At 44.1% G+C, this 27,066-nt stretch overlaps 1 protein-coding gene across 2 annotated transcripts in view; it reads left to right on the top strand.

The window, feature by feature from the left end:
• Positions 1-24,888, top strand: part of GLG1 (golgi glycoprotein 1) — a 148,202-nt gene extending 123,314 nt beyond the window's left edge. Inside the window, exons 10-27 of one of the 2 annotated variants that reach the window (XM_028092855.2) lie at positions 743-844; positions 2,805-2,958; positions 3,731-3,868; positions 6,095-6,181; positions 7,458-7,520; positions 8,251-8,364; positions 9,358-9,446; positions 10,713-10,830; positions 12,584-12,676; positions 14,293-14,430; positions 15,855-15,978; positions 16,663-16,805; positions 17,224-17,325; positions 18,401-18,508; positions 20,028-20,148; positions 20,726-20,832; positions 22,911-23,074; positions 23,172-24,888. In XM_028092855.2, coding sequence (XP_027948656.1) covers positions 743-844; positions 2,805-2,958; positions 3,731-3,868; positions 6,095-6,181; positions 7,458-7,520; positions 8,251-8,364; positions 9,358-9,446; positions 10,713-10,830; positions 12,584-12,676; positions 14,293-14,430; positions 15,855-15,978; positions 16,663-16,805; positions 17,224-17,325; positions 18,401-18,508; positions 20,028-20,148; positions 20,726-20,832; positions 22,911-23,074; positions 23,172-23,193 — 1,987 coding nt within the window. In that variant the 3' untranslated portion in view covers positions 23,194-24,888. Of the gene's footprint in view, positions 1-742; positions 845-2,804; positions 2,959-3,730; positions 3,869-6,094; positions 6,182-7,457; positions 7,521-8,250; positions 8,365-9,357; positions 9,447-10,712; positions 10,831-12,583; positions 12,677-14,292; positions 14,431-15,854; positions 15,979-16,662; positions 16,806-17,223; positions 17,326-18,400; positions 18,509-20,027; positions 20,149-20,725; positions 20,833-22,910 lie in introns of both variants that reach the window. The other variant, XM_028092884.2, reaches the window with a different exon arrangement.
• Positions 24,889-27,066: the final 2,178 nt, after the last annotated feature.

Raw genomic sequence — 27,066 nt, 5'->3', positions numbered from 1 at the left:
GGAGAAGATAGACAAACACAGTGAAGACTAAGAATATTTACCAATAAAAAAAAGAATATTTACCAATATAAAAATAACTGCATCAAGCATTAGGGGTCAGGGTGAGGGAGGGAAGGGGAGAACTGCTACAGCTGAAAATTATTTGAAGATACTATCAATCAGATGCAGTGTGTGGACCTTTTCTGGGTCCTGGTTTGAACGAACACATAAAAAGTTATAATTGCAAAAAAAAATTTGAAAACTAATAGGATATCACATGACATGAAGGATTTTTAAAAGTAATTTATTTTGGTGGATTATGGTATTATGTCTTCGTAGAGAAACATGCTCAAGATTTTATGAACAAAATGATATGGTATCTGGGATTTGCTTCAGAATATCAGCGAGGGAGGTGTAGAATTAAAACAAACTTGGCCATAGGTTGATAAAGCTATGGGAAGGGAAGGTGGCTGTTAGGATTCTGTACTTTTGTATGTGTTGGAAAATTTTTCTAGTAAACAGTTGAAAATAAAGCAACTGCACACAGATCTTATGCAAGCCAAGTCCCAAGTGCCGTGTGGCCCTGAAGTTGAGAGAAGGCATAGTCACTATCAGACTAAGTTAATTGGAGTTATTCTCAGAGAAGTAAATCCCCAACTGCCCTCAAAAATAGCTCAAGGGCCTTTTCTGCAGACCAGGGAAATACTACTGATGTGAGAGTTCCAAACCCGTTGTTAGAATTTCATCCTTGTTTTATGCCCAGGATCCTCTCGTGCTTGATGGAACACTTATACACAGAGAAAATGGTGGAAGATTGTGAGCACCGTCTATTAGAACTGCAGTATTTCATCTCTCGAGATTGGAAGTGAGTATTTTGAAGCCAGAGTCAAGTGTAAGCCTCAGCCTGTTCTCCTGTTTAGTCAGTATCTCCTCTATGGTTTGAAATAATCAGTAAGAATATGTTTTTCTTAAGTTCTGGGATGGCTGACACGCTCCAATCCCCTGAAGAACCTTTCTTGCTTTCAGAATTGTATCTAAAAGCTGAGGCAGCCCTTGCAGGTCTGCCCCATGTGTCCCCATTCACTACAGCTTTGGAAGTCAGAGTCACATGTTTCTGATACCACAGACATCCATCCTCAAAGAACTTGGGCACCTGTGGGGCAGCAGAAGCATCTTCAGATAGGTATCTAAGAGATAATAGTGCGTTTTTATTTTTACTGATTTGCACTGGGTATGGGAATTTGTTTTTATTTCTTTAACTATTCAAAGTTACTGAATTTTCTATCTTATGAGGCTCTTACCAATAAGTGACAACTTGATTCTCTAATTCTCTTCTCATACTGTTAGCCAAAAGCAGGGGTGGGGGTGGGGTGAAATAGGCGAAGGATCTGTTATAGTCAGAATCACTATAACTGACTGGCTTCACTGCCCTCCCCTTTCCATGTTTTAGTTTGCCTTCCACCCCCAGAGCAGCCGGTACCTGGCCACTTGAGAAGCTGGCTGTTACCTGTTGCTCCCATGGAAGCTCAGCTGCTTCCTAGCCGCTGGAGTTTTCTGGTGATTGAATATATTACTCACATACTTTACTAGAAAGGGATGATTCAGAAGATTCAGTTTATTTTTTTTAAGATTTTATTTATTTTTATTTTGAGAGAGAGAGCACACGAGCAGGGGGAGCAGCAGAGGGAGAGGGAGAAAATCTCAGGCAGATTCCACACTGAGTGCAGAGCCCAATGTGGGGCTTGATCTCATGACCCTGAGATCGTGACCTGAGCCTAAACCAAGAGTTGGACACTTAACCAACTGAGCCTCCCAGGCACCCCAGATTCAATGTATTTTTATTTCTGTTCCCTCAAATTAGCTCTGGAAAGAACTGAAGAAAACTGTGTGGTTATTTCTCTGTACTTTCTCAGGCCATCTAAACCAAAATAACAGGGTTTATTGAGTTTATTGCTGTAATCAAAATCATCTTATTTCCTCTTCTATAACTCCTTCACCCATGATCAAAAAATGCTTCACAGGCTTAAAAGGTACTCATTAGGGCGCCTGGGTGGCTCAGTTGGTTAAGCAACTGCCTTCGGCTCAGGTCATGATCCTGGAGTCCCGGGATCGAGTCCCACATCTGGCTCCCTGCTCCGTGGGGAGTCTGCTTCTCCCTCTGACCCTACCCCCTCTTGTGCACTCTTTCTCTCTCTCTCTCAAATAAATAAATAAAATATTTAAAAAAAAAAAAAAAGGTACTCATTAAGTGTTAGCCTTTCTCCTTCCATTCAGTAGCTCTCCCCCAAAGTCGACATTATGATGTGGATAGAATTAAGCATCCATCGGTCTGATCTGTAGAAGCAGCAGGCTCATGGCTTTAATCCATTGTCTCCAGAGTTCAAAGTTAAATGTCAAGTTTTTTTAAGTTAATAAACATATTCAAGCAAACTAAAAATATAACTGCCTTACCTGGCATGGGAAAAAGAAGAACAGTTTGACTAGAAGGCAAGTTGAGTGGGAGATTCTGTTTATCTTGCCATTTCCTGATCTTATTGAATCTCGTATAACAGATAGAATTGAATTTCATTCACGCTTAGAGAAACAGTATTGAGTGAAGAGTTGTGAACTGTCTGGTGATGGCTACAGGCCTCATTGTCTCCTTTCAGCCAGGGCATGTTAGTGCTGAGTCTGCTGTAATGTTGTGCATCTTATGTAGCCACCATGGCCTCCTTGAAGTGGAACTTAAAGCTTCTACACCAAGGTCACCAGACTTGTACCGATTGACCACTGTCTGTTCCTGAAGAACAAAGTTCAGGAATATCTTTTAACTCTTAACCTTATAGGCTGGACCCTGTCTTATACCGCAAGTGCCAGGGAGATGCATCTCGTCTTTGCCACACCCATGGTTGGAATGAAACCAGTGAACTTATGCCTCCTGGAGCTGTGTTCTCTTGCTTGTATAGACACGCCTACCGCACTGAGGAACAGGGCAGGAGGGTATGCACTCAATATTGACTTCATTTCTTCTTGTTAACCATTTGTTTTTTAATTAGTTTGCTATGTATTGTTCTGATTTCTGCCATCATAGGAAACTTTAGCAGTGTATCTGGCAGGGAAGGGTTGCTGCACTTCTGGGAACTTCATTCAGTGAGTGTCCACAGAGTTGCTTTACCAGCTTTCCATCTGATTTTACGTTTTCAACAAAGTATTTCAACAGAATGTTAGGGGACATTTCCAGTTTTTTCTTTAAATTACTAAAATCTAAATGACAAATAGACAACTAAATATTGCTGCCCTAACTTCATTTAGCTTTAAAGATCCATTAGAAACTCTTAACCAGGGTACAGATGGCTTTTGGGCTTGTTCGGAGTTTAGATAAATTTGAATTCAGTGTTCCTGACCCAACTGCACGTTCTGTCCTGAACAGGAGCTGGTATTCTACTCTACATTCATGGAGTAGTAGCAGATTAGTTATGCTAAACAAAAAATTTAAATCCGGTTCACTTTTTATCCACGTACTCTGAGAAAAGGATGTTGTTTCATTCAGTATATTAGAAAATGTTGAATGTACGATCTCCTTCCTAGAGGTAGGGGTTTGTAGAAGCCTCCTAGGAGATTTAATCCTCACTTTGGACGAGATTGGGGGTATAAAGTTTGTACAAATAACTGTAACATTATTAGTTTCCTGACAACAGATTTCCTTTATGTAGTGTCTTTTTGTCTTGGTTCTGGTACTCTTAAAGTATTTTGCTTATTCTCTCTTATGTAGCTGTCTCGGGAGTGCCGAGCTGAAGTTCAAAGGATCCTACACCAACGTGCCATGGATGTTAAGCTAGATCCTGCCCTCCAGGATAAGTGCCTGATTGATTTGGGAAAATGGTGCAGTGAAAAAACAGAGACCGGACAGGTAGCTGACATGGCTATCCCTGTTTCCCTTATAGTAGTAGTAACAATAATAATAATATTCATGATGAACATTTTACATAGAGTACAAACACCATAAAATGCATCTCTATTTTTGTTACATTATTCAATGTCTTCTTCATAAGAAATCCTAAGGAAAATTTTCTGTTTGGTCTCTATGTCAGGAATAATTATACTTTTCCAAAGCATTTGGTTTATTATGGTTACTGTATTTTGGAAATGATTATTTTCCCTCTTTGTGTTGCCTCTTAAAAAACTGGATCCAAAGGTATGGCCTGCCTGTAGCAAGTATCTAAGATTTTATGGTAGACATTTGTGTACCAAGCTTACTGCTAGCTCCATCCCACTTTCTTTACCATATTTTCTTTTCCTATTTTTTAACTTGTTTTAAATTTATTTTATATTGCCTTTTTTTTCTTACCTTAATAAGGTACATTAAACTCCTTTTGAGGGAAGTCAGGGTATCAACATAAACATATACAAATACTAACATGCGTGAATAGTGTGCATGCCCTACAGTAGTCCTACAAGATATGTAGGAATGGGAATTATTTTTTCCATTTAGTAATTGACCAAATTGAGGCCCATGGGAGTGAAGTGTATTGACTTCCTTACCTAATAATCAGGTCTAATCCTAGCCAGACATCCAGTCCATTGTCTTAGAACCTCTCCATACAGGAAAGTGTAGAGAAGAAGGGCCCCCCAAGAATTACATGCATTCTGTGAATGGTTCCTAAAGACTTTGTGCCTGGTTTAAAACATAGAAAAGCTACATTAGTACATTCTAGCAAATTAAGTTAGGAGGGAGCTTGTCTTCTGTCTTAAGGCAGGGAAACCAAGCATCAAGGAATAACTACTTGTTTAAAGCTCGAGTAATACTAGAACAAGGTGTGAACTCATGTTTCCAAGTTCCACTCTTACTACTCCAAAACACCCTCTGGGATTAAACTACCAACAACTCACCACGAGCAGGATTTGGGCATTTTTAAGAAGCGGCATGGCTCACTACTCAGATCTGTTAGCCCTGCCAGTATCATTTTCAGCAGTCTGCTTCCTGGGCCTGCTGCAGTTCTGTCAAGTTTATTGTGAGAAAGTGCCTGCAGTTGAACTTTCTGATGCCTTTGTCTAACGAAACAAAGGATGTGGTCATATGGAATCCCAGAAAACGGTTTCCTTTCACACCCCTTCAGAGTAACATTGAGAAGGCTGCACTGTATTGCAGCCCATCACTGTGAAGCTCCACTTAGGAAAGGATTCTGTGAATGGATTTTTTCCCTTAGCCATTTCTCTTACTCCAAAGGTTTAATGCATTTTCCTTCAGGGGTTCCCCCACCCTTTCTGGCCATTTTATAACTCCTACAACCCTGCTTGTCCGTTCCTATTCTAATTCTAAAACAGAGATTCTTGCAGAATACTAAGTTAAACTTGATCCTTTAATAGAGAGCCCTTTGCCGAGAAATAGCTATTGATATGCTTTGGGAAAGTGAGCTTCTGTTCTACTTAAAGCCTCTAAGTTTCTAAAAGGAATAGTAATGGATTGCTGCTACAGGGTCACTCCAGGTCAGGTTCCAAAGCCCAGACAAGATAGCTTTTAGATGCCCAAACCCTAGTGTGCTCGCTTGCTTTGCAGTTTCCCTCAGAATCCTTCTGTGTGGGCCAAGGCTAGAATCCCAGGTTTGACTTGCAGGAGCTCTCAGCTCTATGCTGGGTTTTGGACCTTGGGTCCCGACCTACTTTGCTCATGAAGAGTCTTAAAATATTCCATGTGTTTCTACTGTGAATCTGTTGTTCACTGATTATTATCGACATGCAGATTTAAAATGGGAGCAAATATATCAAAACACAGATTTTAAAAAAATGGTATGACAGGTTGTTGATGGAATAGAATAAAGGCCTGATAAAATTTTTGGACGCTGAGGACATCTGAACATGGATTCTTGGTGGACTTACCGATTTGGCCTTCTGGAGGATTTGTATGGCTATTGTACCCCCCTTGACCCTCTTAACCACCCTGTTACATCAAGTACTTATCTTCTCAACAGTCCCGGTCTGGGGACTCAAATAAAGCTTTAGTGTTCTGTTCAGTGAAATAGTTTTAAAAAGAAAAGATAAGGAGGACCACTGAAAAGGAGGTAGACACTGTTCTCTTGGCTTCCCTTGATCATTTATATAATTGAAAAATGCCAAGGGATTGCTTTCTTATTTGCAGGAGCTTGAGTGCCTCCAGGACCACCTTGACGACCTGGCTGTAGAGTGCAGAGATATAGTCGGCAACCTCACCGAGTTAGAATCCGAGGTAAGCGGCTTGCAGTTCATAGACCGCGGGCATCCTATCAGCGGCCCATCCTCTTTTCTCAGTCCTGCCCTTTCTCGGCCCCTGAAAGTGCCCACAGCCTCCGTTGACTTTACAAAGAAGTATATTGTATATTGTGTTGCTTCCTGAACCCCTTTCCTCATCTCTCCAGAGAACTATTCTATATACTTAGCCCTTTGGTTTTCTTCGTAAATTAGAATTATCACAGTGATTAGACCAATCTTTTTCCTCCCCTTTAAGAAAAGATAGCGGCTTTGCTTCAGATCTCTTAATCACATGCAAAACTAGTCCAAGCATTCCTGTTCCTGTTCTCTTATCTTAGCTCTTTCAATTAGGTCATCTGGTAATGTTTGTGTCATCAATAATAAAAGAAAAGCCTGGGACTTCGACTTAAACGTGGAAGACCGAATACGTTTGTTTATCCCTGTTTCATCCAGAAACCCACAGAAATATTAAAAAAGAAATTAGAAAGTCTCATAAGCATAGACATATTATTTAGAAATACAGAGAGCATTACTGGGGAGGGAGCAGCTAAAAATGTTAAAATTGTCCTTTGGGGGCAGAAATCAGGGAAGTGGGGGATTGCTCTTTTTTTTTTTTTTTATCTTAAGCCTTTTAGAACCGTTTGAATTGCCAAAATTGGCAATATGTAAAATTACATTTCCCAACTAGTCTTTTTTTTTCTTTCTATTTTTCAAAAGTTTATTGCTTTCTTTCATCTTCTGTCATCTGCCTTCTCCCATTCTCATTGTCCTTGTGAGCTTATGAGGACATTCTGGGGTGTGTCACTTTTTAAAGGAAGATGTTATTTCAGCAGCTAGTGCTGCACAGAGGTTACTGTCTGCTTAAAGACGTTTGTGTGTATTCCCCAGAGGCAGTGGTTTGTCATCTGTTTTATGAGCTTATAAACTAAAGACAGATGTCATTTACTCGTATTTTCATTTTGAACTGCTTAGCCATTTGGAAAAACTCCAAAGGCTGAACTCTGGTATTACTGTTAAATGTTTTTTCTCTGCACTGTTCTTAATTCTGCCTTCTCTTTTTTGCTCAGGCTCGAGGGGTATCTGCTTCTAGATAAACTTGCCTTTCAGAATGTAATGGAGGAACAATTCTGTCTGTGCCGGGGCTATCTAACCTAAAGACTACATCTAGAATTATTTGCCCATCAGTTGCTATTGATTCAGAAACACAAACTGCCACTCTTGCCACAACTAGCTCTTTCTAAAGCAGAATTATTACTATGTTTAATCTTCTACAGGACATTCAAATAGAAGCTTTGCTGATGAGAGCCTGTGAGCCCATAATTCAGAACTTTTGCCATGTAAGTAATGTGTGGAGAAACAGATGAGGAACAGAACCAAATTCACTAGGACTTTGACCCTCAAGTATATTGCACTTAACCTTTGCAGCATACATGACTCCTAAGTGATAGATTGACAAGTTAAAGTTGAAAATGTAAACAAATTAAGAGGGGGTGCCACCATCCTGGGAAACCTTACCTGATTATGCTTGGTGGATGCCCTGGTATGTACTTAGCGGCAGTTGTAGAGATGCCCTTCATAGGGGTGGGGCAGGCCCTCCTGAGCACTGCTGAGCTGCTTCCAGTAATCAGCTCAGGGTTTGTTAGCAGTGATAATAGCTTCTCCTTGTCAGTTGGATGAATTCTGTTACTCTATTACTTGATTCACTTATTGAACTAGCTAAATTGTGGGGGTGAAACCATGGAGGAACCATAAGGGTCTGACCATCAGGAGGCAATGTTGGGTGTGATCCTGAAAGCCAGCTGCTGGCGTTATGGGGGGAAAGGAGCGAAAGCCCTGCACAGTATATGTTTTTGTTGGAGCTTTGTGTGGGGCAACTTGCTCTGCAACTTTTAGTCCACGGAATGTTTATCCCTTGTAATTTCTCAGGCTGATTTTGATATAATTTATGATGTATCATGTTGGGGAAGGCTCTAGAATCAGTCTAGTTTTCATTTTTTATGAACTGGGGTGTAAGATTTGTTCATTAATTATTAGAAATGAAGTATAAGTGTGCATTGCCTTCCCCAGGATGTGGCAGATAACCAGATTGACTCTGGGGACCTGATGGAGTGTCTTATTCAGAACAAACACCAGAAGGATATGAATGAGAAGTGTGCCATTGGAGTCACCCACTTCCAGCTGGTCAGTAATGCCAGGCAAACCCTGTCTTGGCTGCTTGGGTGGTTCTGAATTCCTTTCTCTTTTCCAGTTCTCAAAAAATGTGGTCTTTATCCACGATGGCCAGGAACAATGGTAGGCTCTGGGATTGCAGTGCTAAATAAAATGGAGTCTATACCCTTAGGGAATGCGCAGCTCAGTGGGAATAGAGATGAGTCACATTGCTTGCTTTTGTAAGGTATGTTAGCCTTTGCTTACACAGCTAGTGTCAGTGGGATCTGCTCTTTTGTGTCTCTGTTCAGTGCAGCAGTCCAAATGTCTATCAGTACACTAGACCCTAAGCCTTATTCTCTTTTAAATCATACTACCATACCAGGTGTGACATCCAAAGAAGGTTAAACTGTACTCTTCAAAGTTGGCACAGATCTAAAGGAAGTGATTTGTGGTAAAGCAAGCACTTCCTTCGTAGGAGGATGAAATCTGTCATCTGTGTAAAATTGACCTCTTCTTGGGGCCTTTGGCCTATCATTTACCTTTACCAAATGATAATGAGGGCCTCTGAGGACACTGGAGACAGTGGGCTCCTTGGGCAGACAAGCCCTGCCCTTGTCAATTCTATGTTCTAGTAAGAGAAAGACACAAAAACACGTTTACACATAAATACAGTCTCAGGTGGGCCTATGAAGAAAAGTAAAGCCACCTACGGGCTGCAGGGTGAAGGAGAAAGAGGGCTTCAGAAGGAGGTGTTTGATTAGAAGGGCCAAGGAGGTGACAGAGCAGACCGTGGGAGATCTGGGAGAAGGGCCCTTTTGGCAGAGGGAGCAGCGTGATTGGAATGGTAGGGAAGCCAGAGGGGCCATAGCAGAGGGAGGATTGGGGAGGTGGGCACGTCCTGAAGCCTGAGACGGAAGGTGAGTTGCACAGGGCCTAGAAGGCAGGCTTTTGCAGTCTCTGTGCGCACTGCTGATTGGAACTTGCTGGAGAGCTGCTGATTTTCTTTCTCATCATCTTTCTCAGGTGCAGATGAAGGATTTTCGTTTCTCTTACAAGTTTAAAATGGCCTGCAAGGAGGATGTGTTGAAACTTTGCCCCAACATAAAAAAGAAGTATGTAGCTTTTACTTGATTCTTTCTGCTTCCCTAAAGTCTGGACAAATATCCTGTGTTCTGGTAGGATTAGCCTTGGAGGCCGGCACACTCTTGTGGTGGTGTGGCCAAGCACTTGGATTGTGTGGCCAGATCATCTTTATAGCTGCCTGGAGCCACGGGGCACAGGTGGTTCTGACGTGGAGAGGTTTGGAGGCTAAAGGGCCAATTTTAATGTTCCCAGGTTCAGGCTGTCTGACTGAGGAAGCAGATTCAGATTGCACACTTAGAGGAGCAAGTTGCAGTGTGAATGAGAGGTTAACTCACTTCCTCCCAACATCATTCCATGATGTCAGCTCTTTCGGAGAGCAGCAGGGGCTTGTACTGAGTTAAGAGGTCTAGTGAAGGAACAAAAACTTGATTCATTTAAGAATTAGGTCTCAATGAGGAAAGTGATGAGCTTTCACAGCATGGCTGCCCCAATTCTTCCATCTCACTCTTTTGCAAAGGCACGTTTCTTTTTTTTTTTTTTTTAAGTTTTTATTTATTTAGGGGCGCCTGGGTGGCTCTGTTGGTTAAGCATCTGCCTTCGACTTAGGTTGTGACGTGCATCGGGCTCCCTGCTTCTCCCTCTCTCTCTGCCTGCCGCTCCCCCTACTTGTGCTCTCCCTCTCTCTGTCAAATAAATAAATAAAATCTGAAGATTTTATGAAGATTTTATTTATTTATTTGACAGAGAGAGACACAGCGAGAGAGGGAACCAAGCAGAGGGAGTAGGAGAGGAAGAAGCAGGCTCCCTGCTAAGCAGGGGGCCTGATGGCAAGACTCGATCTCAGGACCCTGGGATCATGACAAGGCACCCCTGCAAAGGCACATTTCTAGAACACATTTCACTCGTATAAACCAAGTTCCCATTTTGCTTAGGTTTCTGTACCCTTCAGAAATGAATTTCACCTTTCATCAAAAACACGTTAAGAGCAGCATTCCCCCCTGGTCACATGTTTGTAACAAAACAAGCATTGAACTGTCCTTGCATATATGTCGCCTCTCTGTCCTCCCTGCCAGTCAGGAATGTAGTCTGCCTTCAGACGTTTGTAACATACATAGTCAGATTACTGCTTTTAGTGCTCTGTAAACACAGTGGGACTTCTAGAAAGGGCATTCAGAAGCATGGTAAAGGGGGTCATGCACTCTGGGGTGGTGATCCAGCCCGTGCCCCAGCCTTGCTCTGGGCTCTCTGCCCTCGTGTGGCTCCAGCCAGTCTCAGCCTTCTCCTTTCCTTGGCAGGGTGGACGTGGTGATCTGCCTGAGCACCACCGTGCGCAATGATACTCTTCAGGAGGCCAAGGAGCACAGGGTGTCCCTGAAGTGCCGCAAGCAGCTGCGGGTGGAGGAGCTAGAGATGGTAACGCCTCGTAGCATGGGCTCTGGGGCCCAGAAACACAGGGGCAGGCTCTAGAAAGTTGGGTGAAGGGTGAGGGCAAATTGGAAGATTTTAACCACTACTATGATTGTTAAGACTTGGAGCCTTGTGCTAAAATTTGCCATGTGACAGCTTCTTGCTTCACTTTTCCTAACCGATAAAATATTTTGACCACGTGTCCCTGGAAGTTCAGCTGTAAGAATGTGTTACAGTCTTTGCATCAGTAATGCCCTCAGGGATCGAGGGTCTCTCCCTATTGTCTCTGCTGTTTGTGGCACCAGCTTCATTGCAAGGTGGGTTCCCTCACAGTGGCTGCCTGCAGTAGGTGAGCCACCTGCTCCAACATTCCATCTCCAGCAGCAAAGTAGAGCAGGAAAAACCTCCTCCCTTCCTGACAGCCTGTAGCAAGATCCTTCCCTCAGTGTGTGTGTGTGTGTGTGTGTGTGTGTGTGTGTGTGTGTGTCTGTGTGTGTGTCTGTGTGTGTGTGTCTGTGTGTGTGTGTGTGTGGTTTCTTTGTTTTTGTTTTTTGAGAGTGAGAGCATGTGTGTGTGTGTGTGTGTCTGTGTGTGTGTGTGTGTCTGTGTGTGTGTGTGTGTGGTTTCTTTGTTTTTGTTTTTTGAGAGTGAGAGCATGAGCCGGGCGATACAGGGTACATAGAGAGAGGAAGCAGGCTCCCCGCTGAGCAGGGAGCCTGACGCGGGGCTTAATCCCAAGTCAGACACTTAACTGACTGAGCCACCCAAGCACCCCTCCCTCAATTTTCATCTTTCAGTTTGAGATCTGTGCCCACTCCCTGACTAACAGCAGTCTCCAGGGGAGTGCCGTGCACTGACGAGCTTATAGATCCTGAGGTGAGACAGCTGTTGGCAAGTCAGCTGCAGTGTGCACTGTAAAAGGAAACTTCTTACTTTACTTTTGAGGTTAAACCATGTTAAGAAAACAGCTAAAAGTATGTTTAATATGTTCTGTATTGTGAATCATACTTACTTCACCTCAATCTAAGCAAAATCTAGTAATGAATACCGACCACCAATAATATCGCAAAAGGTGCATTACCAGATTTTCCCAAAGGGCGGGAGTGATTCAATGCTAATTACGTTTAAGTGGAGCTAGCCTTGATGTCCAGTTGTAATTGAGACTTTGGGTCCCTAGCTTTGAACCTTGCTCTTTCAATAAAATAGTAATAAAAGTAGAACCCTACATTTATATGATGGTTTTGACTTTCTGAAGTGTTTTCCACATCATATGATCTAATTTCATTTCACAGCAGTCCTATGAAGGGGCCGGGCAGGTGACAGCATTTTGTTTTGCAAAGAAAGTCCAAGGCCATCTAGTTAGTCAGTGGCAGGATTGAAACTAAATCTAGGCTTTCTTTGTGCTGTGGTGGCCACACTGCTGCTGCTTTGCTGGGTAAGAGTTGTGGTCACTAGACAAGATCCGGTCAACATGTGAGTATGTAGAACATTTGACATCCCAGTTTAGAATAAGCTCCTTTTGGGGCGCCTGGGTGGCTCAGTTGGTTAAGCGACTGCCTTTGGCTCAGGTCATGATCCTGGAGTCTCAGGATCGAGTCCCACATCGGGCTCCCTGCTCAGCAGGGAGTCTGCTTCTCCCTCTGACCCTCTTCCCTCTCGTGCTCTCTATCTCTCATTCTCTCTCTCTCAAATAAATAAATAAAATCTTAAAAAAAAATAGAATAAGCTCCTTTTTCCATGCTGGCTCTCTCCCATGCAGACAGAGGACATCCGTCTGGAACCAGATCTGTATGAAGCTTGCAAGACTGACATCAAGAACTACTGTTCCACTGTGCAGTATGGCAATGCTCAGGTGACTGTTTTTATTTTCTGATTGTGAAAATGGGAAGGTAACATTTTAATAATTAATTCTTTGCTGGTGGGATGAGCCTCCTCACATTCTCTCCAGCCTAATCACCCGCTTATCCTAAGCTATATCAGCCTTCTCCCAAAGGAAGTTCCTTACCTGCATTTGTCTTGATGTACTGTTCATTGTCTTCCCTCTTTCAGGTTACCTTGTCCTTCCGCACCATGTCTTCCCGAGAAGCTCTTCCTGATCCTTCAGATGCTTCCTCCTCTCCATAGTTTTCCTAACACCGTGCACCTCCAGAATTGATTAGTCCCTTATTCCGTGCCCATTACACAGAAGTTCTTAACTAGTTCTTATTCTGTTAACATAAGAGTCACCTGGGAAACTTTGTTTCCTTAATGCACAGAACAGGGCCCTACCCAGAATTGTCAGGAATGAAGTGCAAACGAGTGATTTTTTTCTTTCAGTGTTCTTCCAGTGATTCGGCTATCTTTTCTCTCTAGTTCAGGGCATTGCCATAGTGCTTTAGTCTCAGTTATTGTTTTTTCAAACGCTGCCCTTTCCTTCCTTCTGGAACATCTGAATCTGTCCTCCATGTCTCTTTTTCTTTCATACTTTCCATTTCTTTGCTGTTTGTACTGCATTGAGGTAATTCCTCATTTCCACTTAGAGAAAACATGTATTCTTCAGCTCTGTCCGTTCTGCTCTTTAGAGAGACCACCAGTTGGGTTTTATTTTTTGTTTCCAAGATCCATAATTGGTTCTTTTCACAACCATCTGTTCTTGAGTCTGGTTTACCATTTCTTTCTGTATTATTCTAAGGATATTAAATGCATTTTTTAAATTGATCTATTACTTTTTCCTCTCAGTTATTTGGCGATTTTTGGTTGTGCCTTAAGGACTTCCTAGAAGTCTCCTGACCTTATGTACAGCCCTAGTTACTGCAGCTTCCCGTTTGCTTCCCTTCTTTATCATTTGTTTATAATATCTAAAAGGTTGGTGTAGGGAACAGCAGATTTCAGGATACACTTAATTCACTATCTTAAAATCCATCATGTGGCACTTTATGCTTTTATGTTAACCCACTCCTCTTTTTTTTTTTTTTTTTTGGTAGTTATTTGTTTATAAAAGTTTGCCCTGTGAGACTGTATTTATCAGGGGTAAGGACTGGGTCTCTTTCATGTCTGGCATCTAATTCTCTATTCTCATGTGGTAAATGGTGAGTTAAACTGACCGTCCTAGCTCGTGCCTACTGTCTAGTCAGGGCTTTTGCTCCAGAGAAAGGCAGAGAGCCTAATGTGGGCTCCAGAAGGAATCTGGACAAGGAAGAGCTGGAAGGCAGAAGAAACCAGGAATCCTGAGTGGGTTTCCTTTTAGACTCCAGTGCCGCCTGCTCAACTCATCCATTATTTTTATACAGTCTGGTTCACTCTTAGCCCTGAAGCTGTAAATTTATAAATGTAATTCTCCTTGGTGAGCAAATTCTAATTCCTTTTGCCTAGGAATTCGGAATAGAACAAAAGATGGCGGATGCACTAAGAACTGAGGCTGTAGTCAGAACTCTTGGATTATCAAGCCTGGATACACCCCTTAACACGACCATAATTCTTATGCCCTAGATTATTGAATGTCTGAAAGAAAACAAGAAGCAGCTAAGTACCCGTTGCCACCAGAAAGTTTTTAAGCTACAGGAGACGGAGATGATGGACCCAGAACTAGACTATACACTCATGAGAGTCTGCAAGCAGATGATAAAGGTAAGGGATCCAAAACCAGGGAGTAAGCACAGGGTAAGTAAAAATAACAACCATAAACTTCTTTAAATGTTGGAGTAAATTTGTATAATCTTTTCATTCAGCCTGTTTTATACAGATGAGACAGTGGTTCTCATAGTGTGGTCCCTCAGCATCACCTGGGAACTGATCAATGCTTGGGCCCACCCCGTATCTACTGAATCAGAAACTCTGGGATCAGAGCTCTCCGTTTTAACAAGGCTTCCAGGTGATTCTGATGCAGGCTCAAGTTTGAGAACCACTGAGCTAAGCTAACTGAGCTCACCTTGACCTAAGGCACAAGTGAATAGATACCCAGCAAATACATGATTAGTCTTTGAGAGCAGGTAGTGGTAGGTAAACTGAAAAAGCCATCACCAAGTGTCCTGATCATCGTCCTTCCTCAGTCGAAAGACTTTTCTGTTCTGCAAGTTCTTTTGTTTCATACACTTTTCCAGTGAGCGTTCTCTACAGCAGGGCTGACTTGAGAACCTAGATGCCAGTTCCTGAACCTTTCCACATATGTGAAGAGATTAAACTTAAAGTTCTAATGCCTTATTTAAAATAAAATAAAACAAAATGCTTTATTATAATTTACTTAAAAAATAAAATACTACTTTAAAATAAAGTGGTATTTTTCACTCTATCAGATACCAAAGAGAGTTGTGAAAGTTAGAAGTGTCTTTAGCTGGGCCTGGTAGATTTGAGTCCTGTGTAAAAGTGGAAATGTCAGACTCTGATTTGAGGGAGTTTTGTAAGATTCTGATAACTTATAAAAGCCAGTCAGCAACCCACGTCACCAACCTATATTAAGATATCAGTAGACTGTGATTAGCAGATAGACTGTTGATTAGCACATAGAGATGGAATTTATTATTAGTCCAAAATGGATCTCTCTGACTTCAAGGACACTTAACAAGTGTACAGGGGCTAGCTGCACAGACTTTGGTAGGATTATAGCCCCCGTAGTTAAAAGATGAACTAGACTGGTCCTTTCCCCACATTCCTGTTCACATTGATTGGTGGATAATTTTTAAGTTCCCTGTTTGGATTGGGTAGATACGGCTTGAGGGCTACCTGGCCACCTGGTATGGCATTACAGTCATACTTAAACAATATTTAAGCTCAGGAGATGTCATATAATGTAATATAGCCATGTAGGTACAGAGTCAGTCCTATGCAAAATAGGGAACAGTGAGGGTAGTAGAACTATGAGCGATACAGTAGAGAATAGGTGAAGAAAGGGAAGTTGAGGCTGGGTGTGTATTCAGACTTAGCTGTTTCTCTTACACTGAGTGATATCTGCAAGCCGATTCTGTCGTTAGCATTGCAGTAGATGAAAGAATGATATGGATGGTGTTAATTGCCGTATTTGGATAACTACTTCTGTAAAACTTTATTTCTTGCAGAGGTTCTGTCCAGAAGCAGATTCCAAAACGATGTTGCAGTGCTTGAAACAAAATAAAAACAGTGAATTGATGGATCCCAAATGCAAACAGATGATAACCAAGCGCCAGATCACCCAGAACACAGGTAACATCATGGCCTGGCTTTCCCAGTCCCTTTGAGTGTGGCTTCAGTGGAACTGAGTTGGCATATATCTGCCTTATTAAACTACAGGTGTTTTGTTGTCCGTGGGTTTTAAGGAAACAGTCTGGATGCAATAAGCAAAATGACTTACTCTTTCTTCAAAGAGTATCTGGGAGAACAGAATGGAAGTCGTAGGAAAGAGGAGACAGGAGTCAGGGCTGGAGTTCTTTGAAAACTAGAGATTTAACAAAACTTCCTGCATGTGGTAGGAGAATGTATGGGTAATGTCTTTTAGAACAGAGAAATTTCGGCTCTGAGTTGCAAGACCTTGTAACATAGTGGATAAGATGAGTCAGGTAATCTCAGTGTTTTCCAAAACCTCTGTTACGGGGAACATTGGTGATGGCTGCTTGGTCTTCATGACAACTATTAGGAATACTGGTACTAGCAGAGCCCACGGAGCTGCTGCAAAGTAGAATTCCTGGGGCTCCATCTCCACCTCTACTCTTTCATTAAATTCTGTTTCATTAAATTCTCACAGCAGAGTGAGAGCTCAGTAAACATTTAGCGAATAAACAAATCAGTGGTTTGTTTGTGGTCAGTGGCATAATATGCCCCCTTTTGAAAGGTAGATCTCTAATGTTTGTGAATCAGGTGGAATATTTTATCATGTACTTTCCACTCTAGATTACCGCCTAAACCCTGTGTTAAGGAAAGCCTGTAAAGCTGACATTCCTAAATTCTGCCATGGTATCCTGACTAAGGCCAAGGATGATTCAGAGCTAGAAGGTCAAGTCATCTCTTGCCTCAAGCTGAGATATGCTGATCAGGTAGAAACTGGCTTGGACTCTTCACAGAGGTGTGCTTATAGAGGCCCCTCGACTCCTGGTCGTTTTTTCTTGGAAAGTCCCTAGCTTGCTCCTACTTTCCCAAGACCTTTTTCATACCTTCCCAAATCAGGGGCCAAATAAAAAGCTGAAATGGGAATGCCCCACCCAGGTGGGGCACCTGGGTGGCTCAGTCTTTAAGCGTCTTGTCTTTGGCTCAGGTCCTGATCCCAGGGCACTGGGATCAAGCCCCGCGTCAGGCTTCCTGCTCCACAGGAAGCCTGGTTCTCCCTCTCCCACTCTCCCTGCTTGTGTTCCCTCTCTCGCTCTGTCTCTTTCTGTCAAATAAATATAAAATCTTTAAATAAATGAAGCTGAAATTATCTGATAGGCTGATGAAGTCTCCCTTTGTCACATGTAGCGGCTTTCTTCAGACTGTGAAGACCAGATCCGGATTATTATCCAGGAGTCTGCTCTGGATTACCGACTAGATCCTCAGCTCCAGCTACACTGCTCAGATGAGGTAGGATTTGGGTACGAAACTGGTTATGAACAGAGCTGGTCAGAGAAATGTTATTGGAGAAGAGTCCTGTTTTCTCTTGCCCTTCAGCCTTGAATCCAGGATAGTTGAAGGCCCATCTTCTGGATTCTCCATAGTTTGAGTTTCTGGTTCCCTGTGACACTGAATTAGACTTGGCACTGGTCCTGTCACTATACAGTGTTGGTTCCGTGTTTCTCTGTTGTACTAGACTATTCTTTTTATTTTATTTTTTTTGTATTTTTTTATTATGTTAATCACCATGCGTTACATCATTAGTTTTTGATGTAGTGTTCCATGATTCATTGTTTGCGTGTACTAGAGTATTCTTTTATTATATATGTCTCCATATAGTTTGTTCTTCCCTTCTCCTTATTCTGATGGTCAACCTAGAATACCTTAAGACTTGCCAGAAAGATAAAGTGCTCCTATAACAGCACTAAAGAAATGCCTGTCCTTGGAAATTATTTGACTTCCTAGCTAGAAAAGGCCACGTGGAGAAGTTTTTTCAACATATGTCAATTTTAGGGGATCATAGCTAAAGATTTTTAAAAGAAGCTTACTCATACAGCTGTCCAGAGAAGGCTAAGTTTTTAATCTTTGGTGTGAACTGTGTTTTAGAACCCCTTTGTGTGTGTGTGTGTGTGTGTGTCTGCGCGCGCACCGCACTTGCACACATGCTGCCAAGTTGTGAGTCTGAGTTGACCCTGAACCTTATAAAGCATTCGCTTTTAGTGTTTCACTTGGTTATATCACCTTCCTCCTGTGTCATCAAGGATAGCCTTCTTTGTGACCAGTCCTGGGACAGTCTGACTCAAATCTCAGGGTTGACAGCATAAACATGGGTACACTGATTGGTTTTCCACTCTGTGTGCCAGTCCTTGTGAAGGAGAATGGGGCCTTGCAGCTCGTACAGGAGGGAGGGGAGTGAAGTCCATCGGGAAACTGTTTGAGAGGACCCGTGGCTCTGTGTGGGAGGACCACCAAATCTACAGGCTGCAGAGACGAGGTTTCTGGTGAGAGTAGAGATGGCCTTGTGTTTCATGTGTCTCCTGAACAGATCTCCAACCTGTGTGCTGAAGAAGCAGCAGCCCAAGAGCAGACGGGTCAAGTGGAGGAGTGCCTCAAAGTTAACCTGCTCAAAATCAAGACGGACACTTGTAAGAAGGTAACCACCACCATCAATGGCCCTTTCTCCTGCCTGCTTTCACTCCTTTTTCTTTTTCCTTCCAATGCTGTCCTCTGACGTCTCAGTGATAAAACATCTAAACCTTCCTCCCCAGAATTCTACACTGTTCCCTCTTAGAAAACCTTAATTGGGTTCTTACCAATTAATCACCTATACCTTAAGTATTCTTTCACATGTACTAATTATTTGTGAATATGTCTCATCCCCACAACCAGGCCGTTGTTGAGGGGCACTGTGAGTACACTGCCGAGAGCAAAATGTCAAGTCCAACATTATCAGTACATACACTGCATCCATAAAAATCATTTCAGAAATAGCACATAAAAACAAAGTTAACAAAATGTGACTGCTAAGCATACATTATCTTGCAAAATTGCAACTGAGATGATCTATCTGATCTTTTTTAAAAAACTTTCTTTTGAAAAGTGTTTCAGTAATGTCATTGTTGAGTCACTGTGACTACTGTACACAGATCTTTTCATCTGCTGAAATGCTTCCGATTGCACACGGTCTGGGGAATGGAGGGAGTTGGCGGAAAGCTAAATCCAGATATTTTCCTTGGACTGCTTTGTCATCAAATGATCCCATTTAACTTTGAAGAGGACTTTTTGAACAATATTTGAGTTTTGGGTTTTGTTTTCTTGTTTTTGTTGTTGTTTTATTGGGACTATAGTCTTTCCATTGAAAGCAAACTATTTGTATTTAAGAAAGCATTTCTAGCGGCTCCTAGGTTGCACGGTTTAGCGTCTGACTCTGGTTTCAGCTCAGGTCATGATCTCGGGATGGTGGGATTGAGCCCTGCGTCAGGCTCAGCACGGATTCTCTTTCTCTCTCTAAAGTAAATAAATAAATTTAATTAAAAGGAAAAAAAAGCATTTCTGGCCTGTCTTTACCTCCTTTTCTGTCATTGTGCATAAATGGAGAGACACAGCTGATTTCAGTTCCATCATTTTTATATTCCTCTTGTTCAGAACGTCTTTAAACTCAGTAAGAATTGTTCTTGCAGTAAAATTTATGCTCTCTCAGTCTTTTTTTTTTCTTTTGAAGATAATGGAGGTAAAGTGAAACATTTGCAAACGTTGACCGTTTGGGAATTTTAAGATAGCATATTACTCTGATTTTCAGATTTCACATTTTTCAGTCTTCTTAAAGCAAGGAAATAGCTATATTATACCAGTATAAGTACTAACGCTTAGTGTTCAATAATACGGCGTGCCGGACTGCCGACGCCCAAATCGGATTTTATAACCCCACACTTTACTTAGCATACAGCTTTGCTTACACTAGGTCTCCAAGTGTATTTATGGAATTAAATCAGTTGCCAAAAATCTACATTCTTTTCATCATCACCACATTGCCACCTGTCTCGACAAGTTCTGTTGCTTACCCTCAGCCTTCCCTCCTTGACTTTTTTGTTTGTGTATAAAGTATTTGCAGATAACAGATCTGATGCATTTCCTCTATAAAAGTTCTCTCTGCGATGATTTTCCCTTCCTAGGAAGTGTTAAACATGCTGAAGGAAAGCAAAGCAGACATCTTTGTGGACCCAGTCCTTCATACAGCGTGTGCCCTGGACATTAAACACCACTGTGCAGCCATTACCCCTGGCAGAGGGCGTCGTAAGTCACTGTTGACTCTGACAGTCTCTGAACTATCTCTCAGACTCCCGAGAGCACTTGAAGCCACTCTCTTCTGTAGCTGCAGCTCAGATACAGACAGCATCCTGTGGGGGCCTGGTTGATGCTGGAACTAGGCTTTTGTGGCAGAATGAATTTAAGAATAATCCTTTGGGTTTGAACTGACCTAGCCATGGCCAGATGTACAGATCTGATGAAAAGGGAAGGTTGAGTACTTATCAGGGAAGTAAAACTTCATCATCATCATGGCCCTCTTCCCCCTTGTCCAAACTAGAGCAGCTTCATCAGCTTTCCCAGTAGCCACACTGGGAAAGTTGTTTCCGAGCCAGACGTGCCCAATAAAAATGAGAGTGGTTTTAAAAGTCTCTGGGCAGGTGGCCTTGGAAGTTCAATATCATTCTTCTTCATGTGAAATCTTGGCTCAAGTTTCCTAGAATGGAATTAACTTTGTGTAGCCTGTAAATCTGAATTCTCTGGTGGTGAGGTCCCCTTCTCCCAACCTTACAGAAATTTCTGTTCTGGACAGTTTCAGACTCTTCTTATCCCTTTTCTTCCACAGAAATGTCCTGCCTCATGGAGGCCCTGGAGGACAAGCGGGTGAGGTTACAACCCGAGTGCAAAAAACGCCTCAATGACCGGATTGAAATGTGGAGTTATGCTGCAAAGGTAATGACCAAGAGAATCTCCTGAAACGGCCATCTCTCTGTCAGTTCCCTAGCTTCTCCACTGGTCTTGTCCTTTTTGCAAGACCAGCAGGGAGGGTATTCGAAAAGCCTCTCCAGCTTCCCTGAGCCTACAGCCCCCATCTGCTTTTGCACGGGGCTGTGTCCACAGGCTTTGCCAGGGCCAGCGCTTTCTCTTCATTGCCCATAGTCCACCACAGAAAAGCGAGTCACCCGAAGGATGGGACTGAAGCCAGCCATGCGCAGAGAACCCAGACGTCATGCTCATAGGAAAGCAAGAGGGCTGGCCACTGCTGTCTGAAAGCTTGGTTTTCTGACTTGACCCAGTGTTTGGGAGGAGCATATGTTTGTGAGACTAGCCCTGGCCCTTGGCTAGGCTGAAGCAGGGAAATAATTGGGCAGAGAGACATCAGGACACTGGTGAATGTGTGTGGTACCCGGGCAGACTGGGGCTGGGGGAGATTTTTTCTACAAAAATTGAGCCTCAGCGAGAAGAATAACAGTTCTTCTCATGTGTACATTGCTTTGTGGTGTATAAGACACACTGATGGCCATATTACCTCGCTTGAACCTTGAAACCCAGTGGGGTAAGTGGGGTGATTATTTCCTCACTTTACGGTTGTGGAAGTTGTGACTTGGCCTCAGTGAGAAAGTCAGGTTTCTAGATCCACGCTCTTGGTGTCACCCGCATCAGGACGGACATTCCCAGTTGCCTTGGATTAAGAGAGTGATCACAAGAACTGCGCCCACTTTCTTGACCAGTTCCTCCTGTCGCCCACTCGAAAGGTCAAGGTAACAGGCAAACAGGAAGGACCACGAAAAGTCTTCCCACCTAGATGTAAGGGAAATGAAGGGACGGGATCACAGCTGTCCGGTAGCAAGTACGTCCCTCACCCCTTCCCCCAAGGGACCAGAGTTGGCTTGGAAGCCATCAGTCAAGTGAGGCAGCGGAGAGGCGCCAGGTCATTCTCTCCCTTGCTCAGCCTCTCCACCAGTCAGTTGCGAAGCGTTGCTGCCATGACCCCACTGCTGGCTTGGTGCCAGCAAATGTCAGCGTGTAGATCACGTTCCTCTGAAACCTCCCTGCTCTGTGGGATGCGCAGAGAAGCAGATAGACGTAGCCAGATGTCTCTGGCAGACCCTCTTGGGCACCCAGGCTAAAGTGAGACCCAAAAGAGCAGGTTCCTGTCCCTGTGCACCTGGGGAGCCTCTGGGTCCTGATTCTGCTCTCAGGGGCTGCCTAGAGGTCCATTCGAGAAAGCAGAGAGGAGCACAGTATGGAAACTGGCTAGACTGCAAGTCCATGACTATGGGAGTGGTGCGGTGTGTTCAGTCGGCCTGACTCATGTTTGTACAGTGTTTCTGCTGAGGGGCAGTGCTCACGATTTAATGGTGAGTGAAAAGAAGTCAAGATGAAGAACCAGCATCCAACACAATTTCAGCTGTTCTCTGTGTTTTTAAAAATAAATCCGAATACATAAGAACCTGTGACATTGTGCAAGTAACCACCTCCCACCCCTTGGGCCTCTGGGTCTTCAGCTGTAATGTGGGAGTAATAAAATCTACTTTCAAGGATTGGTATGAGGACTAAATGATTGAAAACATGTCAGTGGAGCACCTAGGTGGCTCGGTTGAGCGTCCAACTCTTGATCTCAGCTCAGGTCTTAATCTCAGGGTCATGAGCTCAAGCCCCACCATGGGCTCCATGCCAGGTGTGGAGCCCCTTTGGGAAAAAAGCAAAGCCATGTGGAGCACTCTGCCAGGTCCTCAGTGTAAGGGCTGATGCCAGGTTGGTGGTGGTGGTCACCATAATGGATGGTATGAGCCCCCATCTCTTTGTATTTATCTGTATTTTCTAATTTTGTGCAGTAGATATGCCTGTATTATGATCAGGAAAAAGAATTGTAGCTCTCTGTTTGATTTGATTTTCTTGTCCCTTGTCCTCTCTCCCCAAAAGAAATGGCATAAGCTAAACTAAGAATTGAGGGGGGGCGAGATAGAGCTGACGCCACCCTAGCCCAGTTCTCTCTCAGAGACCGATGCTGCTGTGTGTCGTTCCAGGTGGCCCCAGCAGATGGCTTCTCCGACCTCGCCATGCAAGTGATGACATCTCCATCAAAGAACTACATTCTCTCTGTGATCAGTGGGAGCATCTGTATATTGTTCCTGATTGGCCTGATGTGTGGACGGATTACCAAGCGGGTAACACGAGAGCTCAAGGACAGGTAGAGCCACCTTGACCGCCAGAGGAACTACCTGTCCGGTGCCCAGTTTGTACAGCCCTCCTGTATAGTGTGCCCACTCACCTGGTTCTTCTCACAGGTGGCACCAACACCCATGTTAGAGCAGCAGCAGGTGTCCTCGGCGTTGTCCCGTCTTCGACTTCGCCTGTGTCCGTGGTGCCCTCCTCCCCCTCCTCCACCTCCACCATTTGTGCAGCAGCTGCAGCTGGCCGCTTTGGTTATCGCCTGTGTTGGCAAATTTGGGTTTACCTGCCCGTAGACAAGTCTCTCTCATACCAATGGAACTACCAATACTTCCAGAACCAACTTACCTGACCTGCAACTCAAATGATTTTTAAAAAAAAAAAAACAAAAAAAAACAAAAACCAAAAAAAAAAAAAAAAAGTTTTTAAAGAAAGAAAAAAATGTATATAGTAACACATCTCCTCCAGGCTTGATTGGGCAATGGGGTTATTTCTTCTGTGTGACTGTAAAATGAAGGCAGGACTTTAGGGGGAAAACACACCAACCAATATGCTATTACTGGGATGTCTTGCTCATTTCTCAAAAACACCTCTGGACCATGTGGTGGCCATGGACTTCACCGAGGAGTGGGAAGCCACTAACCAGCCTGCTTTGGGTCTTGTTTTCTTCTGGGCTGAAACAGTGATGCCTTCCAGTTCCCACCTTAACAGAGCCACTGCTGGTCACGACCCCAAGGCCATGAGTGTTTCTATGATCTCCTCACTTCAGTGAAGTAAAGCAAGCATGAGCTCCCCTGGGCCGAGGGCAGACGGGTTGGGGAGATCAGAAGTGTGTGAAGCTGGTCAGCCGCTTGATCTGCACCGAGAGGCTGGACTCTGAGTCCCAAGGCACAGGATCCCAGGCATCATCCTCCTCCGGGCTAGCCTAGGACTCAGTCACGTTTGGACTGACCCTGCTGGGGGATAGCAGTTACTCTAGAAGGCCTGCTGGGAGACAGTGACTACAGCGGGCGAGGGAGCTTAGGGCAGGAAGGAGGGGCAGGGATTGATTCACTTTGCTTTATGTTTCAGGCAACAATGCAGGTCAGAGACTGGCTTATAAAGATTTAGGCATGGTCTCAGGGTGTGACTGGCCATCCAACGTGACCCTTCTGCGGGCTTGAGGCCACCTTCCCAGACAAGTTCCCTTATGCCTCTTTGTGGAGAGGACTTGGAAAGTTACTATGTTAAAAGATGGAGCCTATTCTCCGTGTTTTGTTTCCCCTTTCTGTCCATTTGCTGCGTACACCCACTGTAGTAGGCATTGGCTTAAACGTTGTACTTTGATGATTCATCAGTCTTTCCAGAATCTGAGCTTTATGGAAGCAGTCTTCCTGGCTGTCCTCCCTCGTCCTTCCAGTGTGGGATGACAGGTTTGGAGTACAAAAGGGAGAGGTGCAAGCATCAGGGTCCAACCTGGCACACCTTGGTTTGAGTTTGGGGCATGGAGTTACAGTGGCTGCACAAGAGGGCGGCGTGTACAGTGGGAGATATATTTATATAATATATATTTTATTAACCTGTTAGACGTCCACAGAGTATTATAAATCACGTGCCTAAAACTGTTCACATAGACCATGGCACCATTCATTGCCCTGCCCCTCCTTTGCCACCGTCCGCATGGGCTGCAGGACCTACGCAACATTTGTCTCCCCTGAAATGTGTTCGTTACAAAGTGGGTCAGTGTGTGGATCAGTTGATTCAAATTACTCCTTGTCTAATCTGACTGGCATATATTTGAATCCTGTGGTTTTCTTCTTTTTCTTGTTGCTACCCTTCCTGGAGGCAATGGGGTCCAGAAGCCAGCTCTGTCCCCCTGCCTAGGGTACTTCAAGTCACCAGGGGAGCTGCTAAGCCACTTGGTCCCCTCAGTCCTGCTCTTAGGGTCTTCCTGATTCTCAGCACCTGTCCTGGGATTCTTAGCCTCATAAAACTTGAACCTCTTGGAGTCCGGGCAACAGCCCCCTACTACCACCATTGTGGGACTGAATTGGGCTGGTCCAGATGGTCCGCCTCCAGGAGTTCCCACCTGGGCTGCAGGAGCTCGGGAGTGAGAACTGGGGATGTCATCTAAACGCAGCACCCCCCGCCCCCGACATGTCTGGCGTGGTTTACAGGATACGATAGATAGACGTTCGTCATCTGGTGAGTGTGCGCATACCGCTCTCCATCTGTACGTTCTCCCTCCCAGTGTATGTAAAACATCTCCATAGTTTAAGGTGTCTTGACATTTTGGGTTTGTCTTAGTTGTCTGCAACAAATCGGGAAGCTTGAAAAGGAGTTTGATTCTTGAAATATTTGTCATCTTTAGAAATAATCAGAATAAAAGGGATAATTCTGCCAGTATTTTCAGTTGCTTGTTGCTAGAAAGCATTTCATCATCCTGCTTGGAGTAGTTTCAGGTGACCGGTTCTTGAGAGTCCCAGGTAGTGTCCTGAGCAGTTTTCTACCTCCAAGGGGACCCAGCACCATCTGAACCTGCAGCTCAACTGTATCCGTTTGGTCCCTCATTTGGTGGAACAACACAGGTTCTGAGCCTCATGGATTACTAGCCTTATGGGCCAGTCATGGATATGTCAGCTAGTCGAGAGCTAGTGAAGAGGAGGAACCATGGCCCTAGTGGAGGAGCCGAGGATGGACTCTGTCCTTATCTCTTGTGGTGTCCAGCCCCGGGACAATAACAAGGAGCCAGTGATGGGGTTGTGGGCAGGGGGGTGGTTCCAAGGTCAAGGCTTCAGGCACTTGCTGAAAATTACAGTAGTCAGGGAACTCATCTGGCCTTCTCAGCTCTCTCCAGTATCTCAGGGAGTCATAACTGTGTGCTCCACAACACTCGACAGGCACCAGGAGGTTACTCTATTGGGCTGGAGGCCCTGGGGTACACGAAATCAGAAATGCAGGCAGGCTGTCAAGAACAAGACCGTTCCTCTAACTGAGTTTCTCTCACCGAACGGTAGCTCTGGAAGTGAGACCTTTACCCTGGTGCATCCCTCACCTCCCTCTGCTCTTGCTTCTGTCCCAAGAAAAGTCTCTTAGCAAGATGTGCTGAGGTGGGAGCAGAGCAAAGGCTCAGGTTCACTCCAGCAGGAAAGCCTTCCTCTGCATTCCCTGGAGAACCCTCAGTGCTGTGGGTCCGGTCGGCTTGTTTGGAGCCAGCCCGTCCCTGGAAGCCAGGGGATTCTGGTGCTCGGCAGGCACTGGCCTCAATTCCCTGCGGGCCTTCCGGGCCTTCCGCTGTCTTGTATCCTGTACTTCCTTTTCTGGGGGACAGAGAGCAGCTCTGTGGGGGGGGGGGGCGGGGGCGGGGAGGAGAGTCTGCTTTCCCAGAAGAGGTGACAGAATGATCAGGTTTCACTTCCTCCCATTTCCCGAAGTCATGTAATAAAAGAATCCAATAGTAAAGAGGTCTGTATTACCCGTTTACATATCATCAAAGTGGAAAGGAACTTACGTACTGACTTCCCTCTATTTTCCCAAGAGAAGATTCATTCTTGTGTGAGAATGACTTCTGGAAATGTCTCCCATCCTCCGGGCTGTGGTACAGCTTCTATCCCAAAGACCCCCACTATAGTGCGTCATCCAGGGAGAGGTGGATTGCTTCATGTAGCTGGTCTCAAGTTCTGTTGAGAAAAGGCTCTCATTTCCTGTTTCTTCCCCTCCCCCACCAAAAACTGCCCACACTCCGAGTATAGCTTATGTTAAGTGAACCGTTATGGAGAGCCACAACGCCAGCCAACCCAGCCTGACACATTCAGCCTGAATTTTGCCATAGAACAAAAAGAAGAGGGCTTTTTGAATTGTGTGCATTTAGGTATATAGTATCTGTATTTCAGATTCTTACAAATTTGAGAAACCTGAAAGATCCCTTTTATTTCTCACGATTTGGATGGCACCTGCATCACTTTATCAAATGCAGTACTCCCAGTTCCTTAGTTTCTCCTGGGCTTTTAGGGACTCCTCTCTCTTCACCTC

Source organism: Eumetopias jubatus, unplaced genomic scaffold (assembly GCF_037043125.1).
Source record: "Eumetopias jubatus isolate StellerSeaLion01/CBP00866 unplaced genomic scaffold, mEumJub1_p1.0 scaffold_10, whole genome shotgun sequence".
Lineage (NCBI taxonomy): Eukaryota > Metazoa > Chordata > Mammalia > Carnivora > Otariidae > Eumetopias > Eumetopias jubatus.
Note: the sequence above shows the minus strand (reverse complement) of the source record. Positions and strands in the feature narration are given on the sequence as shown.